The sequence below is a fragment of the Mchenga conophoros genome, linkage group LG10 (genome assembly GCF_057382185.1).
Source record: "Mchenga conophoros isolate Kocher_MC1m ecotype Shallow Benthic linkage group LG10, M_conophoros_male_GT1.1, whole genome shotgun sequence".
Lineage (NCBI taxonomy): Eukaryota > Metazoa > Chordata > Actinopteri > Cichliformes > Cichlidae > Mchenga > Mchenga conophoros.
Genome location: NC_140535.1, coordinates 4,203,269 through 4,221,733, shown reverse-complemented (window position 1 = coordinate 4,221,733; position 18,465 = coordinate 4,203,269). Strand labels below are relative to the sequence as shown.

At 41.1% G+C, this 18,465-nt stretch overlaps 2 protein-coding genes across 2 annotated transcripts; both read left to right on the top strand.

Moving 5' to 3' along the window:
• The first annotated feature begins 681 nt into the window (after positions 1-681).
• On the top strand, positions 682-5,353 carry dlb (deltaB). Its single transcript, XM_085288254.1, has 7 exons — positions 682-942; positions 1,029-1,268; positions 1,416-1,473; positions 1,566-1,823; positions 2,694-3,055; positions 3,448-3,664; positions 3,862-5,353. Exons 1-7 carry the CDS (start codon positions 892-894, stop codon positions 4,557-4,559), a joined length of 1,884 nt encoding a protein of 627 aa, XP_085144380.1. The 5' UTR covers positions 682-891; the 3' UTR covers positions 4,560-5,353.
• A 2,339-nt stretch (positions 5,354-7,692) lies between these two features.
• Positions 7,693-17,122, top strand: ppp1r14aa (protein phosphatase 1, regulatory (inhibitor) subunit 14Aa). Its single transcript, XM_085288251.1, has 5 exons — positions 7,693-7,749; positions 7,923-8,316; positions 11,044-11,124; positions 11,546-11,578; positions 15,917-17,122. Exons 2-5 carry the CDS (start codon positions 7,957-7,959, stop codon positions 16,097-16,099), a joined length of 657 nt encoding a protein of 218 aa, XP_085144377.1. The 5' UTR covers positions 7,693-7,749; positions 7,923-7,956; the 3' UTR covers positions 16,100-17,122.
• The last annotated feature ends 1,343 nt before the right edge of the window (positions 17,123-18,465 follow it).

Below are 18,465 nucleotides of genomic sequence, written 5' to 3'. Positions count from 1 at the left end.
ACAACAGAAGTCTGAATGACCGCTACACACACAATGCGCGCTTATCCGGAACCTGCCCACTCTTTGTCACCTCACACGCGCCACAGCAATTAGAAGGTTGAATACTATTCTTTGCTCCCTTCTGATCTTTAGTGTATGTATAAAACACTTTCTAAACTATGATATACAGCTAGGAAAATGGCGAAGAGCCCACTGTCATGATTCATGTGGGAGGTCTTGAATGCTTTGGAGTGCGTTTGATTAAAACTGCAACAAAATTCTAAATACAGAAGAAAAAAATCATTTCAGAGAGAAAAGAAGTTCTGATTTAAAACTAACTCCAAACACGCTTCAACGCCCATCAATAAAAGTTGGATCGTTTACTATCAAACTGACTTTATTGTCTATTTGTGACAATCTAGTCCCATCACCTGCATCGGCTTGCTTTTTTTCCTGGCTGATCAAGAATCGTACAAACTTGATAAACGTATCTTCATGTACCAGCTTCTAATGCATATTCCAAAGAACTTTGTCCAGATGTAACGAGTGTTCCCTAAATCCCTAAGCAGGCCCCTTGTGTCTGGATGCAAATCTACTCCCCTGAGGTCTGCCACGGCTCCACCTCTTTGCCTGTGACGCGCAGATCAGAGGGTATAAAACCGCTCTGCGCCTTTACGCACCAGAACCCAAACAAGACGAGTGCCAATAAGAGGTGAGAGGACAAAGGAGAGGACTACCAAGAGGTCTCAGGATACCCTGAAAAGATAACAGACTTAAGAGTGATGAAAAATATTTGAGAGATTTCCCCTCCACTGTGACAGCATCCTGAAGTGATCTATCTGTCTGGCATTGTGACGCACGGCGAATGAGGAGCTCCAAGCTTTAAACTTGGAAAAGCAAACTTCAGGAAAAATGGCACATTTGCATCTGAGATGCCTATTGGCTCTGGCCTTAGTGCACGTTGTAAGTTGTCTTCAGTTTATGCTCAAATAACACCCCGAAGACGTCTTTACGCCGTGATATCTTATTTTATTTATTTCTCATTACAGGTTTTGTCCTCTGGTGTGTTTGAGCTGAAGATTCATTCCTTCCACACCGCGCAGCGGATCTGTCGAAGACACAGGGACTGTCACATTTTTTTCAGAATTTGCCTGAAACACCCGGAGGATGTCATCTCCGCAGAGCCGCCCTGCACCTTTGGTACCGGACAGACCAACGTCATCAGAGCCGATCACACCTCGATCTCCAGCAGCGCTCCCATCAGGGTGCCTTTCCACTTCAAGTGGCCGGTAAATAAATAAAAAAGAATATCAGTTACACAAACAGTGGTGCTGGAGTTCATATACCCGTTTAAAATATTCATAGTTTACGTCCGCTACACATCCCTGATCTCGAACTTACCAAGTACTGATGCGCTTTCCCCCTCCTGTTTTTAGGGAACATTTTCGTTGATCATTGAAGCCTGGAACGCTGAATCTCCCACTGAATACACAGGTAGGTTGTTTTAAATAACTGACCCTATTTAAGCCAAACCAACATATCTTGCGGAAGGGTATTTGTTTTACAACTTTCTGTAACCCTTGCAGACAACCAGAACAACCTCGTGAGCCGTTTGGCGACCAGAAGGAGACTTGCCATTGGAGAAGACTGGTCCCAGGACGTGCATTTTGGAGAACAGAGCGAGCTGCGCTACTCCTACCACGTCTTCTGTGACGAGTACTACTTTGGAGACGGCTGCGCTGACTATTGCAGGCCGAGGGATGACACGCTGGGCCACTACACCTGCGACGAGGAGGGCAACCGCATCTGCCTGGAGGGCTGGAAAGGAAACTACTGCTCTGAGCGTAAGCGTTCATGATTGATGACTTGAAGTGTCCATGAGAAAGGCACTTGAGTTTGCCATACTCTTTTATGTTGCGGTGGCTTTATCATATAGTGTATAACAAATACGTCTACTTAAGTTAGTTCACCTATTTATACAATATAGCATCTTTTAAAACAAACTTACAACGCTGATAAAACGGAAATTCAAATTTTCTCACTATAGTTTGATCAAAAATGTTAAATAAATATAGAGAAAACAATTAAATAGAATTAAATCAAATAAAAAATGTTCCTAAAAAATCAATAAAAACGTTGAATAAATGCACAAATATAAGAAATGTAAGGACTGAGATAGATAGATAGATAGATAGATAGATAGATAGATAGATAGATAGATAGATAGATAGATAGATAGATAGATAGATAGATAGATAGATAGATAGATAGATAGATAGATAGATATGTATAAAAAAATATGATGAGCAAGATTTATAAAAACATTACACAGATGCTCATCAGCAGATATCCTGTAGAGTTTTTTTTTTTTTAATAAGGCGGGGTTTGGTATTCCATCTACCTTTTGTTGTGTTACAATGTGACAAAGAGCTGTGACCATTGTTAGACATACACATTTTTCAAGGTGATCAGGCTACGTGTGTGTGTGTGTGTGCACGTGTGTGTGTACTTGTGTGCATGTAATCGGGAAGAGATAAAAGAAAGCATTTTCTCCGGCAGTGTGCCTACCAGCTGCTTGGCTTAATGCTTAACCAATAGTGAAGTCTGGAACAGGGCTGGGGTCAGACATGGGGCCCTGTATGTGTTTGTGTGTGAGATGTATGAGAAGGGGTGCCCATTGTAATCACACACCCTCCCCTCCCTCTCCCCCCCAGCCATCTGCTCGGCGGAATGCAGTGAGAGGCATGGCTACTGCGAGGCCCCAGGGGGCTGTACGTGCCGCATGGGCTGGCAGGGCCCTTCCTGCAATGAATGCGTCCGCTACCCAGGCTGCCTCCATGGGACATGCAGCCAGCCGTGGCAGTGTAACTGTCAGGAGGGTTGGGGGGGCCTCTTCTGCGACCAGGACCTGAACTATTGTACTAACCACAAGCCATGCACCAATGGTGCCACTTGCACCAACACAGGCCAGGGCAGCTACACCTGCAACTGCCGGCCCGGCTTTGGAGGTACCAACTGCGAGCTGGAGACCAACGAGTGTGACAGCAACCCCTGCAAGAACGGAGGCAGCTGCAATGTGAGTCAACAATCAGTTTGTCTGCTTATTATAACGATGCAATAAGAGCAAGATAAGATAAGAAAAACTGATCCCATGCAGGCAAGTTTAAGTTTCACAACAGCAGGAGATAGGATAGGCCATGTGCAGCAATATACTGCAAACAACAGAAGAAAATGAATGGATGGATTATAAATTGTGCTAACAAAAAAAGAAAGAAAGAAAGAAAGAAATAAAAGAAAAGTCAAAATTGCACTTGAGGGAGTAGAACTAGATGATTGCTCTCTACTGGTCTACAGAAGATTTGACACAATGCATACAGAATAGTTCTTGGCAGCGAAATAGATCGGCTGCTTACGTCTTATTTTCTAGATCTTTGCTCTGTGAGCTGAAGGTTTTCTTTCCTTCCACAGGACCTGGAGAACGACTACTCCTGCACCTGTCCTCAGGGATTCTATGGGAAGAACTGTGAGATCATTGCCATGACTTGTGCAGATGGTCCCTGCTTCAATGGCGGCACCTGTGTGGAGACAATGACCGGAGGCTACACCTGCCGCTGCCCTCCCAGCTACACTGGCTCCAACTGTGAGAAGAAGCTGGACCGCTGCAGCAACAGGCCCTGTCTAAATGGTGAGTGTACGGCGACATCTTGTGGCTGAAGTACAAATCAACCAACCTTGGCTCTTCGTCAGTGGTGAAGTGTGACTCTCAGCACTTCTGCATGAATGCACTTGTACCAAATGTAATCCAATTAACACTCCTTCTTTAAACGACTGGCCACCTTCTGATTTAATGGATGCTGAACAGAGTGTTTCTCTCTTCTGCAGGCGGTGAGTGTCTGGATCTCGGCCAGAGCATCTTGTGTCGTTGTCAGGCAGGCTTCACAGGTGCCAACTGCCAGGTTAACATTGACGACTGTGCCTCAAGTCCCTGCCAGAATGCTGGAACCTGCCAAGATGGTGTAAATGACTACACCTGCTCCTGTACTCTGGGATACACTGGCAAGAACTGCAGCGTGCGCTCAGATGCCTGTGGTGCCCATCCCTGTCAGAACGGTGGCACTTGTTTCACCCACTTCACTGGGCCCGTGTGCCAGTGCCCCAAGGGCTTTATGGGTCCCAGTTGTGAGTTCACGCTTCAGCCCAGTTTCAAGCCAGCTTTGCGCCAAACCTCCCAACCCTCATCTACTACCCTCACCCTCTCCTGCGCTCTGGCTATTCTGGTACTAGTCCTGGTTGCAGGGATCCTCTACTTGAGGAGGAGGAGGAGAATGCAGGGAAGGAAGCAGCTAAGAGACACTGCAGTTTATAACGACTTGGAGACAGTCAACAACCTGGGTGGAAGCGAAAGAGACGCCTTCCTCGGCCCCAATGGCCTCTTCAAGATCAGCAACAGCACAGCCCGTCTCAGCCTCTCCCTCTGCCCAGATGGCAGACCGGGCTACAGGCACAACCCTGTGGAGAACAGCCTTTCCAGAGGGGAGCGTCAGGACTTCATGTGGAGAGATGAGGCAGGACTGAGATGAAAAGCGACAAAGCACAGATTTGAAAAACAGGGAAAGAAACACATTAGCACTTGTTGCTCCTCTTTCGATATGTACAGTGAGGGAAGGAGTAAATCCACGAGGTGGAAACCACTCGTGCTCACAAACCAATATAAACATCACTGAAAAAAGCAAAATTGTGACAAATAAACTATTCTGATATAGATGATTTATTACTGAGAAGGTATCCGGGGCCAAGCTCTTCCATGTGTAAGACCCAAAGAGACAAATAATATGATCCACTGTTCATAGGACCTAAAACACAAAACCAAATACAGGAAGATCCGATATCCAGGCCTCTTTTGGAAAACTGGCCCAGATGTGTTTTGCTGGGTTATTCTTTTGAATATGTTCACTTTGTTGTTGTTTTTTTTTAACACTCAAATTTTCTTTTGCTTTTCAATCTTCCTTTTGCCATTATTTCCTTGTTGTGCGTACCATCATTTTTTTTTATCCTTTTATTATTAATTATTATTTATTTATTTGAAAACTCGTGTTTATGGTTTCACTTTGTCACAGATGTAGAGATATATTTATATGATGCTAAATGAAGACCGATGCTTGATGCTGTGCATGGATGTTTTGTAGGCTGTGTGAGATATCCCAAAGATATGATGGGCAGGGATATAATGAGAATGTGCTTTTTCACATAACGTCAGCCATCACTGTAATTTATATAAATATATATAATATAGTACTGCTGTTCATGTGCCATTTTGAGTTCATGCCAAAGTTTGTTTTATGTTGCATCTTTTCATTCATATTATTTATTTGTAAGTTCATTATGTCATGGTTGTGATGTGAAATAAAACTTTGCTTTAAAGCGATCCGAGATTTTAGGATTCTGTTCCACAGGCTTGAACAGTCCTGTTTTACATGGTATCAGTGGTGATTTATATTCTGGTTGATCTAGGAGGCAATGACTTCAGAGCTCAAATATATATTTTTAAATAAACTAGTTTAACTATTTACTAATTCGCTCAAAAAAAAGGTCAAGATGCTGAAAAATGCATCTTCATTGCACTCACACACGGAAATTTCGAACCAGTGACTATCAGTCCGGTTCTTGTGTACTTTGGCTGACCTCAGATCTTTCTCCCTGTTTCTCTTCCTTAAGAATGGCTTCTTAGCAGCCACCCTACCGCTGTGACCATTCCTGATGAGGCTTCTGTTAACTGAACAGATGCTGTTCAGTTTATTAAACCTATTTTGCCTTCCAATTTTTCTGCTTCCTCAGATTTCTTTTCCAGGAACACACTGCACACTTTGCTGAGATACAGCAAGTTTTTAGTTTATAGCTCTTCAGGAATGAACTCGCCGATGCTATTTTATACCCATCAAACTATGTTCTGTTTGGCACTTTTCATAGATTCAACTAAAGAAATCAGAACAAATGAGGTGTTTTTGTAAGAAAGTAACTAAATTGGCAATTACAATAGAAGTGATTCTGTCTCCTTGGAGGCAAAATGTAAAGAAATGATAGGGTAGCTCAAAACACTTCTGGATTTTTATGTTAAAGTGAGACGGAAAGTACTAACTACAACAGCTGCAGGACAGAATTTATGTATAAACGCTGCGACATAGTTAAAAGACAATATGCAGGACGGTGTTTTTACAGCTATCTAAAAAGTGTGAGGAAACTGTATCACATGTTTGTTTATTAATTAATATTATAGATTTCCTCCATGGTTTTTCTTGATAAAAGCTCTGCATGTTACTGGTGTAAATACATCTGGAATGAGAAAATAACTAAAATCAGAGACAGCTTTAAGCCTTCAGGACCCTCTCACGTGGAATCAGCTCGCAGTTTAGATTAAGGAGACAGAAACCTTCTCTAAAACTTGGTTTGATAAAGCTTACAGTTAGCCCCTTACTGTAGCTATGATGACAGACTCATGATGCACTGAATGCCTCCCCTTAACCCCCTATTTCTCTCCCAATGCATTCATATATGCCACTAATGGGAATTATTAATTTGCCAATTTCCTAAATTGTGGGGGAAAATATCTGCTCCTCCCTTTTAAAAGGGCGTTCTTGCTCCTAATAGCTGTCATGTGTTTGCTCATAGGGGATGATCGCTGGAGTTCTTACTCTAATGTTGAAGGGTCTTTACCAAACAGTATAAACTGCCTTGAGACAACTGCAAAATAAAACAAAAAATACATTAATTTCTATCTTCTAATCAGACATTCGGCTGTGCTGAAATACAGCAAACAGCTTCATTCAACTGCTGCAGTAATCCATATTAGAAATGCTCAGCTGAGTAAAGAGAAATTATAGTTCATCCAGTCTTCAAGAATGTTTAAAGTGTCAGTTGCACCTACAATAATAACCACCAAACGCTGTGATGAAACTTCTCCAGATCTCCAACAATTCCCTCTGATACTAAACAAAAGTGGATTGGAGTCACTAGCCTGAGAAATCAACAGTTAACAGCAGCTCAGATCAGAGCTCAGCTCAGTGCTTTGCAGCCATGTCTCAGAATCAGGTGTTTATCAGGCTTTCAAAGAAAATAAACCACTGATGAGGTTCACCAACAAGATGAGAACAAAGAATCATGGACATTTGGCCAGAAGATATTTGAACTTGGTCTGATAAATCTAAATATGAGATGCTTGATTCCAGCTGCCATGTCATTGTGGCAGAGAGAGGCTGACAGATGGTATGTTCCCTAAGGGTTGAAGGGGGGGTGCATTCCCTCTTTTATGGCTTCTAGACCAAGAATATTGAGTGGTGAATAAGATCCAATCACCACTACAACCACCCAACCTTAACCCATTTGTCAAGCTGTGAAAGGTAATGGAAAATGAGTATAGTTGTAAGAAAGAAAGTTTTACTATGTGTTATTGGGAAGATTCCTAAACAAAGTACACTCTTGGTGCTTCCACAGAATTTAAAGGGTAAGTAGCAGCTCAGTGCTTCTCAATCAAATCTTCTTCTTCTTCTTCTTCTCATGGCTCATCCCATTAGGAGTCACTCCAGCACTTTTTCCTATGCTCTTTTTATGTAAGTGTACTTTCCAAGCACATAGTGTTAGATAGTAAACACTTACTAACATTCTATTTAAATGCACACCGATGGATGCATCCGCGTAACGCAGCGTAAAAAGATTAGTTGTTGAAGAGAAAGGACCCACTCCTTTCAGAGGTCTCGCTAAGTGCCTGAGGTGGTGGTAGGTGTGCATGCCATGTGCCCCCCGTGAACGCTTACACACGTTGCGCCTGTGACATCATGAGCTTAAGTGACGCAATCGGTTAACCAGGCACAGCTGAGTAATTAGAAAGTGAAAATATCTCTTCTTTTATTTTCATGTATTTATTTATTCTTTTCTTGTTTTTATTAAAGGTTTTACAGTCGGAATGGTTCAGTGACTTGCTCTATGTTCCAGAGAAGCCAAAGATTCAATTCAATTCAGTTTTTATCAAATCACAAAAACATCTCAAGAGGAACAAGGGGAAAAAAAAGGTGGGAGCTGTGTCGCCTCCCAGCTCCTCTCCCGTCCGTGCGCGTCAAAAAGGCGAGAAACCAGCCCGACCAGTCCACAGCAGAGATGGCAGCAGAGATGGCAGCCGAGTGGACAGACGCAGCGCTCGAAGAAAACGCCGGCGAAGAGTGCAGTCGTAGCATCCCGAAGAGACATGCCCGGGTTACGGTGAAGTACAACAGGAAGGAGCTGCAGCGACGCCTCGACGTAGAGAAGTGGATCGACGAGAGCCTGGATAGACTGTACGCGGGGCAGGTGGGTGTCTCTGAGAGAAGTGAACTGATTTAGGATACTGCACAGTACTGTCTGCGTGTCCAACACGTTTAAAAGCTTTCGAGTTGAGAAGAAGTTGAAATGCGAAATGGAAAATATTATATTTAAACAAGAATGTTGCGTGAAGACACTTTCCTGAGACTCATCTTCAGGTCTCTGTTGATTTATGAGGTGTTTAGGGAATGAGGGGTGGGGCACTATGTTGTCCTTACAAGGCCAAACATCCTGTAGATGTGAGATCTGCTGCTGTTCCTGTCTCACAAATCTGTATTTGTCTTGGAGCTTTCTGCCTTACATGGGCAGTGTGGAACTGGGAGAAAAGGAAGAGGGGGTAGGAGGGAGAATGCTGGTTTTATGTCCCAGGAGGGGGTAAACACTACATCTGGGAAGCAGCTGACAAGATGTTAGAATCCCTCAACAGGAGTTTCAGGGAAAGTTTCTTGTTTTTGGACTTAAGAGTTATAATGAAAGTCTGGTTTGATTTTAAAATGGCAGAATTCAGATGGTTACAATGATAAGTCATCTCTCCAAATAAAAAGGAGCGAACATACCAATTTTCTCATCATCCCCATACCCAGAAGATTCTGAGTGAGACAAATGCTTTTTTTTTTGTAAAATGGTCCTTTACAGTGAACCGACCTTACTCAACCAAGTATGATTATGCAACATAAGGTCATGTCACACTCAAGAACAGCATTTCATTGTTTTCAAAAATAAAAAAAGCCTAAAAACAGGAGTTGCTGTTATAGTGCATAGAGTTGCAGTCCTATAAGTGCCAGGGGCCTGATCACAAAGGCAGTGCAGTGCACTGGTGTGCATGGGTGGGTGGACTGGCCCTTCACTCAGCTTGTACAATGGCTGTTTGTTCAAACAGAACACGTCACTCTTACTGTAGCCTATTACATGAACACTGTTAACATTCGGTCCCCACAGCCTAAACAATGCAATTAATGTTTGCAGGCTGAATGTAAATATTCCAGCTACTATTAAAGCTTAAAGTACTATTTGGACATGGAGGTTAAATGTTTCAGGAAGTCTTTTTAACTTAGTGACTGTTAAAATGGACATTTGCACATGGCTGAATCTCTTTTCTCAGCATAAAGGTAGCCTACCTTTAGAACTTGGGTATTCAGAAAGTCCCTGTAAGTATGCATACTGTGTATGTGCTGACTAACAGACATCTGGTAAGAATATTACTGTAAAGTTGTGCAAAAGTTGTTTTGTGTGATCAGTTTATCCTGGGATGAAACTTTTTTTTTATTTTAAGCTCAGTCTTGAGGGTGTGAGGACTCTCTGAATGGTGTGGTGTGTATGAAGATGTTTTAGACCATCATATTAGAAAATGTTCATCCAAATGGTGAAAGTCCCCATCCAATGGTGACTTTCTGTTAGATTTAATTTTAATTTATCAGCTGTTTGTGTTCCAAAAATTATCATTCCCAGGGAGTGAATCCTCTCCTAATCTCAGCCTATTCCTTTTTATGGTTTTTATTAGCCAGTTGAAGTGGAAGAGTTGAGACAGGCTCTAGGTGGTAGGGAAGAGTTACCAGATAACTGGGAAAGTACAGCTGACGTGTTGAAGTATTTGCTGTATCGTCTGGACAAATGAAAGAAGACCAGGAGACTCAGCAGTGGAATGAGCAAGTACACAAAAATATTCAAAGGAGGAAGCTGGCACAGAAAAATTGAGATCTGTACATAGATGAAGAAAGTGGATTGGGGTAGGCTAGACATACAGCAAAGACAGACGAAGTAAAAGAAAAGGCTTATAGTGAGCTTATGCTAGCTTGGACACTGAAGGAGAGAAGGACTTGCACTAGCTTGGCAGAGGGCTTGAACTGGAAAGGATGTGCAGCAGGTCAGGGTGATCAAGGATAGACATGAAAATGTACTAATTAATAAAGAGTGCTGAGAAAATGAAATAACTACTTTAAAGAACTTACGAATGAAGAAAGTAGTAATAGTAACTACAGAGAGATAAAGCTGGTGGTTGGTTTGCAGTAGTGATCGCCAGTTTGACGGATGTGTTTTGTTCACATGATCATAGTTACTTTGGATCCACTGACAACTGAAAGGACAAAGTCTTAAGTTATGAGTTAGTACCTGCTCCAAAAGGCACCGACAACACAAACACAGTAAAGATCCAGTGTAATGACTTAAAGTAGTAGATAAGGTCTAATCTGAGGCAGATTTAAACCAGCTCCAGCTGCCTATTTCTGGCCACCTGGCAATCAAAGCGGCCACCCCCCAAACTTTTGTATCCAAGTGAATTTCATTCAAAATAATTATGAAGGGGGAAACTATCCACAGAGGCTGAAACAGTTCTTTGTACCAAGCTGTAAACATGCTTTTTAGTGCTATAAAGCTGGGCATATTAATATGTGATTCTATGGGGAATGACTAACTCTTGAACCCAGCTTCAGTTGCTATCTAGACAAACAGCAGTCTTTGAAACCTCCGCATTGGCCTAGTTTTTCAACGCCATAGGTTGCCCCTTAAACAAAGAAACAGATGAACAAAGCATTTAAAGCTGAGTGCATGCCAACTGCAGGAAAACGGACGATACTTGATTTTTCAACTGATAACAAAATCAGTATTGTAGCATGCATCTGTCACATTCTTGTGACGTGTGTATGCCTTCTACGATGACTCGCTGAAGCGTTCCACATGTGTGTTTTCATTACTTCCATGTCCATGTGTTGCCCTCAGGAGAGTGACATGCCAGAGGAGGTTAACATTGACGATTTGCTCGACCTTCCGAATGAAGAGGAGCGTGTCAAAAAGTTGCAGGTAATATGACCTGTTGCATTTATCGCTATCTTTTCAATTTTGGCATGAGATAAATGGACATTTTGTTTTTTATTTCTGACCAAATAAATAAAGTAAAAAACACAAGGTGCATTAATGAGGTTGGTATACAAGTCCAAAATTGAGCAGGTAGACGTAGACACTCTTCAAGACAAACCCCCTTATGTAACAACGAACAAAGAAATTTACAAATTAAATTGTATACAGGTTGCTACGTTCTCATTAGGTATAGATATGTCCACATAACAATAATAATGGAAAATAGTAGTTAGAAATCAGCAAAACGGAGTCAAAACGATAAGTTTGATAAGTCAAATCATCTTCATACAAACTTTTTTTTTTTTTTTATACAGTTGTGTGAACTTAAGGTTTGTTTTAACACTGTCCTTTTTTTAAAAAACAGGAACTTCTTCAAAAGTGCAGAAGCAGCACAGAGGTAAGTTAAAACTGCAAGTTGCATTTACAAGCACTGATGCAAACATGCACGTGAGCTAAACTAAAGCTACAGTCCGTCTTTCTTCCTGCGGTCCTTCCACATTCCTCAGCAGCAGCTCTTTTTTTTTTTTTTTTTTTCCCAGTTCAGTGATTGAAACAATGAGGCTCTCTGGAACAAACAGAGTCAGTGTAGGAGCTGCATTTTCATTTTTTTTTGTTTATTTTTTTATTTTTTTAACTCAGACTTAATTTATTAGACTTTTTGGATATGGATTAGATTAAACTGATTCTTTTCTTTTATCCAAGCACTGAAACATTTTTTTCTTCCCTTCTATATCCTCTCCTCACCATGGACTATATGCCCTAAAAAGTAAAGTTTTCAGTACAACTTCAATAAACACTTTCCTAATGAGTTGATGATCTCAGTTGTTAGCATTTAGTCACTGATGATCTCATTTAAAGAAAAATAGATGTTGAAGCAGAGTATTGTTTTGGCAGTGGATGCCTTCGTGCCTGACAAGATCGACAAAGATTAACATGGGGGCAGCCGAAATGCTGTTGAGGCTTCAAAATGTTAGTCCATAACTCGGTTAATGGTTTCACGGTTGCTGCATCCATCTTTTCTGTACAGTCTGCACTACTAACAGTGGAAGGGACAAAAACCACACTCCTGTTTGTGCAGAAATCGAAGTTTATCTTAAATAAACGTGAGCAGTCCAAGTCTAAAGTTTCCATGCTGGACAGCTGTGGATGGATGTGACGTTTGCATCGGTGATGACTGAAGCAAGCACACATACAATATTCAACAGTCAGTGCACGTATGACTAGGTGAATATTGTTTTAAAATAGGTTCAATTAATGAAGGTAATGAATGAATGTAAAACACCTGCAACAGCTACAGCTGATACTAACACAGAGATTTAGTACTTCTGATGAATGTTTATGAATGTTCATAGTAAACAAATGTGGACAGGGAGTATTTCTACATGGCAGGGGCATCTGGTTTTTTCACCTGCACGTAGACTGTTACATAACACAATATATCTGGGTATTGCATGTCTCAACAAACTATAGGGCTCAAGTAGCTAAAGCAGCGAAAAGCTTAACCAAGTGTAATGCTAAACATAAAATTAAAGGCATCACGATCACATGCTACCAACAACTCACAAATCACAACAACAGTGTCCTCAAGGTGCTTTATATTGTAAGGTAAAGACCCAACAATAATACAGGAGAACCTCAACAATGTGATAACCCCCTATGACCAAGTGCTTTGGCAACCGTGAAAAGAAAAATATCCAGTTTAACAGGAAGAAACCGCAGACACACTCAGTCATAGGGAGGGACGGCCATCTGCTTCGACCGCTTGGAGGAGACTCTAGAAACTAGAGTATTGGGGTGATAATATTACTGGCCTGATTATTTAAGACCTTGTATGTGAAGAGCAGGATTTTGAATTCAATTCTGGATTTAACAGGAAGCCAATGAAGGGAACCCAATATAGGAGTAATATGTTCTCTCTTTCTAGGGCCTGTCAGGACTCTTGCTGCAGCATTTTGGATTAACTGAAGGCTTTTCAGTGAGTTTTTAGGACTTCCTGATAATGACTTCCAGCCTGAAGTAATAAATGAATGAACTAGGCTTTCTATCATCACTCGGCAACAGGATATTTCAGATTTTAGAGTCCTACATGTTTGTTTAATATGTGCATTGAAGGACATATCCTGTTAAAAACCACTCGGGTTCCTCACAGCGTTACTGGAGGCCAAGGTAATGCCATCCAGGGTAAGAATCTGCTTAGATACCATATTTCTAAGATTTTCAGGGCCGAGTACAATAACCTCAGTTTTATCTGAATTAAGAAGCAGAAAGTTAGCAGCCATCCAGGTCTTTGTCTTTAAGACATTCCTGCAGTTTAACTCATTGGTGTGTGTTATCTGGCTTCATGGACAGATAGAGCTGGGTGTCATCTGCATAGCAGTGAAAATGTGCACTATGTCTTCTAATGATGCTGCCTAAGGGAAGCATGTATAATGTAAACAGAATTGGTCCTAGCACTGAACCCTGTGGAACTCCATAATTAACCTCAGTGTGTGAAGAGGACTCTCCATTTACATGAACAAACTGGAGTCTATTAGATAGATATGATACAAACCACTGCAGTGCAGTACCTGTAATACCTACAGCATGTTCTAATCGCTCTAATAGGATATTATGGTCGACAGTATCGAATGCTGCACTGAGGTCTAGCAGGACAAGCACAGAGATGAGTCCACTGTCAGAGGCCATAAGAAGATCATTTGTAACCTTCACTAAAGCTGTTTCTGTGCTGTGATGAGCTCTGAAACCTGACTGAAACTCTTCAAATAAACCTCTGCAGATGATCTGTTAGCTGTTTGACAACTACTCTTTCAAGGATGTTTGATATGAAAGGAAGGTTGGAGATTGGCATGTAATTAGTGAAGACTGCTGGTAACAGTTTAACTACTGCCAGGTTGAAGGCCTGTGGTACATAGCTGGTTATTAGAGATTGAAACATTAATTAATGGCAGCACTTCTTTATGCAGGTTTGTAGAAACGGGGTCTAAAAGACACGTTGATGGCTTGGAGAAAATTATTACTGAAGTTGACTTCCTCAGGCTTTACTCAACAGAGCTTTGAGTTTTTGTCAGCCTGGCTACGGTGCTGAAAAGAAACCTGGTATTGTTCTTACTTTCATCAGTCAGTGATGAATAATAAGTAGCTCTAGCTTTACAGAGGACTTAAAAAAATATAGCAACAATTTATTTTTCAAGGTTAAATGATGATCTTCTAAATTACTGAGGCACCATTTCCTCTCCAGCTTACAAGTTGTCTGCTTTAAGGTTCGCATTTAAGAATTATACTGGTGAGTCAAGTACCTCTGGTTTGAGGCTTTCTTTTTTTAGATGAGCTACAGTATCCAGAGTCGTGTGCAGTGAAGAAATAAGATTATTAACAACATAATCGACTTCTATGTTGGTAGTTCCTGTAGCTGCTCTGTATTGTGTTGGTGTATAGCAGGGGTGGGGGAACTCCAGGCCTCAAGTGTCGGTGTCCTGCAGGTTTTAGATATCGCCCTGGGCCAACACACCTGAATCTAATGACATAGTCATTAGCAGGCCTCTGGAGAACTTCAAGACATGTTGAGGAGGTCATGTAGCCATTTAAATCAGCTGTTTTCGATCAAGGACACATCTAAAACCTGCAGGACACTGGGCCTTGAGGCCTGGAGTTCCCCTACCCCTGGCGTATGACACTGAAGAATATAACAGTAGCTGTAGCACTTTCAGAAAGATATCTGCTGTGATGACATGTATTCCCCATTTTTTTTTTCTTTTTTTTTTTTTTAAGAAAAAGATGATGACTCTGTGTTTAAACCTCTATACACATGGACTAGACCTTACTTTGACCATTTAAACTTTTATCTAACTCCAGATTAAGTAGTTCCTCATGAGGACATTTACACCACATCACAACATGGAGGGGGGGGGGACCTCCCTCGTCGCAGCCTTGAGGTCATTCTCCCGGGACTCTGGTGCTCTTCGAGACATTCTTCCATCTATGGACATATGAACACTGAATACTCTTAAACAAGAATGTGTGGAAAAATGATTAAACGCTACATTTGGTTCTGCTTCGTGCCTCACAACAATTAATTGTTATCAAATAAGAAGCTGTTTGTTTGTTTTTTTTGATTCTCTGATAAGGGCTGCAGGGTTGTAATAGTAGATTCAGATGCTTCCAGATGGTTCCACATATAAAGTATGTTGCAACCGACACAACTATGGTCTCCTATAAATAAAATCTATAAAAAAACAAACCCTAAATATCTGATTAAAAAAGTTCCCATCTTTAATGTATTACCAATCTCGCGTATCTAATCAGGGCTACAACTGGCAAAGGCATAACTGAGTTCCTGAAGAGGTTGCAGTTGTTACACAGTACATACGTGTAATTATATTGAGCTCATTGTAACTTCATTTTACTTTCTAGTTATATTAAATTCTACTATTGTCCAGTGTTGCTTCAGTCAGTGAGCCATAAGGAGGTGCTATTACTGTCATCTTTTATTTTAAACAAAAAAAGACCAAAGTAAACTGCAGTAAGCCTGAGTGCTGTGGGTAGGATTAACCCCATTGTCAATCGATTTGATTCAAATTCCATTTTTGTTTAGTTTTTTGTTTGTTTTGTGGGCAGAGTCATGGAATACTTTTTAAATACTAGATCTTGTGTATTATAGACAGAAATGATTAGATTTAGGTTGTGCTGTTAAGTGTGAAAGATCTCTTAACGGACTGGGTTTCTGTTTCACCCTCAGACCTTCATCAAGGAGCTGGTGGTCAAGCTACAAGGAGTTCACAGGAAGGATGAGCTGCAGAGTGAAGGCATCGAGCATCCTGTCATCTGTCATGGCCACTATCGCCATGAGCCTTATCACTTCAACAACCCACAGCACCACCACCACTTTCACCACAACCAAGAGCAAAATCAGACCCTCTGATGGCCCAATAAACATGTGTGCGCACACACACACACACACACACACACACACAGATACTATTGTGAAATGAAGTCAGTCGTCCTGGATTACAGAAGGCAAAGTCGGTGAAGCATTGGATACATTGTTGAAAACAACAACAAAATTATTAAATATAGATTTCTCTTGAAGTCCCTCTGTATCTCACTCAATTTTAAAACCCAATACAGTATTCATAAAGGAAAATATAGATTAGCTTCTTGGCTCACTCTGAAGCCCACATTGACCCAGCGGCACCACCGAAGCTCACTTGCTCACAGCTCTGGTTTCAGCTCACAGCCAACAAACGTTGGTTCAAAAAGGAGATGTACATGTTGAGAGAGAGAGTGACTTTCAGACAGAAGAAGCTTTGCTTTGCCCCCTATTTTTGGTCTTTATGTCTAGCCAGTTCTATATGTCCCTTAACGTCGTACTATACCTTAAAACACAAACAAACATGTAGGTTTACTTGACTGGAAAAACAAAACAAAACACCGCTTAACTTGTACTCTTTGTCACTTTCCTTACGTAAATATAGTTGGTGTCAGAAACTGTTGTGGTAACGGATGAATGTATATGAAGGAAAACAGGACTGACAGCAGATTTTGAAGTGACATCCAAGGGTGGCTTCTAGGTCAACAAATTCACTGTGTGAACAGAACTGTGTCACAGAGCACATGAACATGGGTTTAGAAATAACACCGCTCAATCACATGCACATACGTGTGACTTATTTAACAGCTGGTAAATTCCAGTGGTTATTTATTGTCATGATTACAGAAAAAGGATAAGGATCTAACATACTGGTATGATGTAACACTGGAAATAATCCTGTTGCATTGCTTATCCACTGTAGCTTTTTAATATTTCATTGTTATTCATATTGTGTTTGAGTTTTGGTGTTGCTACGTTGTGAGTTATGTCGATATATTCACTAAATTGTAGTTGTGCAAAATAACCGAAGTCTCCTGAAGAAATGTCTAATAAAATAATTTTGTTCAGTTATAATGTTTGTTTTCAGGAGGAGGTTGCACTAATCCGCTGAGATGTGTAGTCTAATATACAGCTGGATGTGGGACACATAAGTTCAATGGTGAATTATGAACTTTAAAAAAAAAACAGCTTGTGTCAAAGGCCACAACATTCCTCAACCAGGACTACTAAAGCTCACCAGCTGCTTGGGGAAATATAATTTGCAGTTTGTGCTGCAGTCCCTACTGAAGGGCAGTATTTCAAAAGTAGAGGAACTATGTGGGTGAGGCTTGCAGTAAATAACATTTTGACAGGAGGCAGAAAAACATAGACCACTGTGGAAACACAGGCAGTCATTAACTTGAAGAAACCCTTGGACTAATACTTCTGGAAGTAAACTTAATTTCAGGGAGAGTAAGGGTGGCCACTTACTCCTTTTCCCAGTGTTTATACTGTTTATCTGGACGTAGGATTTCCAGTGGGAGGAACGTTTCATCCAAGTGACTTCTTCAGGCTCAGAAGAAAGACATGCCATTTTAAAAAGAGTCCAGTGAGCTCATAGATCATTTCTATGAGAGCTTTGGGAATTGACAAAAAGCCCTGATCAGAAGAACCGAGGCCCCTGCTGGTGACATGGCTGCAAAAGTTTGCTTGTGTAGGTGGGTGGGTTATCCAAAGCCCTAAAAATGAACACCAGACCTTGGAATTGAATCTAAATGGGGAGCCAGTGCAGTGAGATCAGCATAGGTTTGACATGAGGATGTCTGGAGGCTCTGGTATGGAGTCTTGTAGCAGTATTCGATACAAATTCTAGCTAGGTGAAGCGAGATGACATACCAATCTCCATCTCCGCAAATAAAAGATCTCTTTAAGCAATGTAAGATAATTCAGCTGTAGGATGTGTTTATTTGTACTCATAGAGGCACTGCAAATATGTTACGATGTTAATGTATACACTAACGTGTGACATTTACCTGGTGCCCCAGCAGGGGTCTTTTGTGTGGCGAACATCCTGGCTCATCCTGACCTTTGTGGGAACGTATTCATCACAGCAAGAATTCGGCCTCAAACTGAGAGCCTGCTGGCTCTGTTTGTATATTTAACACATTTTAGGAAACACACATTTAAACTGTATTGACCTTTTGACCTTTTAATGGTTTCAAAGACTCCAGCTGACTGGACTCATTTTACTATTATAAATGCACATTCTATGACTCTAAACATACCCACTAAAACTACAATCTGGTGAAGCTGTTAACAACTTTTAGACATCTGAAAGTTGTGAATGATTAATGAATGCTAGCGACTGGGCTCATCTTTAACAAGCTGTTGTGTTTGTAATCAAATCAAAAGGAATCTTGATAATTGAAGTTCAACAT

What these genes read in the sequence shown, in the direction of transcription:
- dlb (XM_085288254.1), top strand. Translation starts at nt 892, where the DNA reads ATGGCACATTTGCATCTGAGATGCCTATTGGCTCTGGCCTTAGTGCAC. An exon ending in CTTTCCACTTCAAGTGGCCG is followed by an intron (nt 1,269 to 1,415) that starts GTAAATAAATAA and finishes TCCTGTTTTTAG; the next exon opens with GGAACATTTTCGTTGATCAT. An exon ending in AGAACGGAGGCAGCTGCAAT is followed by an intron (nt 3,056 to 3,447) that starts GTGAGTCAACAA and finishes TTCCTTCCACAG; the next exon opens with GACCTGGAGAACGACTACTC.
- ppp1r14aa (XM_085288251.1), top strand. Translation starts at nt 7,957, where the DNA reads ATGTTCCAGAGAAGCCAAAGATTCAATTCAATTCAGTTTTTATCAAAT. An exon ending in ATAGACTGTACGCGGGGCAG is followed by an intron (nt 8,317 to 11,043) that starts GTGGGTGTCTCT and finishes TGTTGCCCTCAG; the next exon opens with GAGAGTGACATGCCAGAGGA. An exon ending in AGCGTGTCAAAAAGTTGCAG is followed by an intron (nt 11,125 to 11,545) that starts GTAATATGACCT and finishes TTTAAAAAACAG; the next exon opens with GAACTTCTTCAAAAGTGCAG.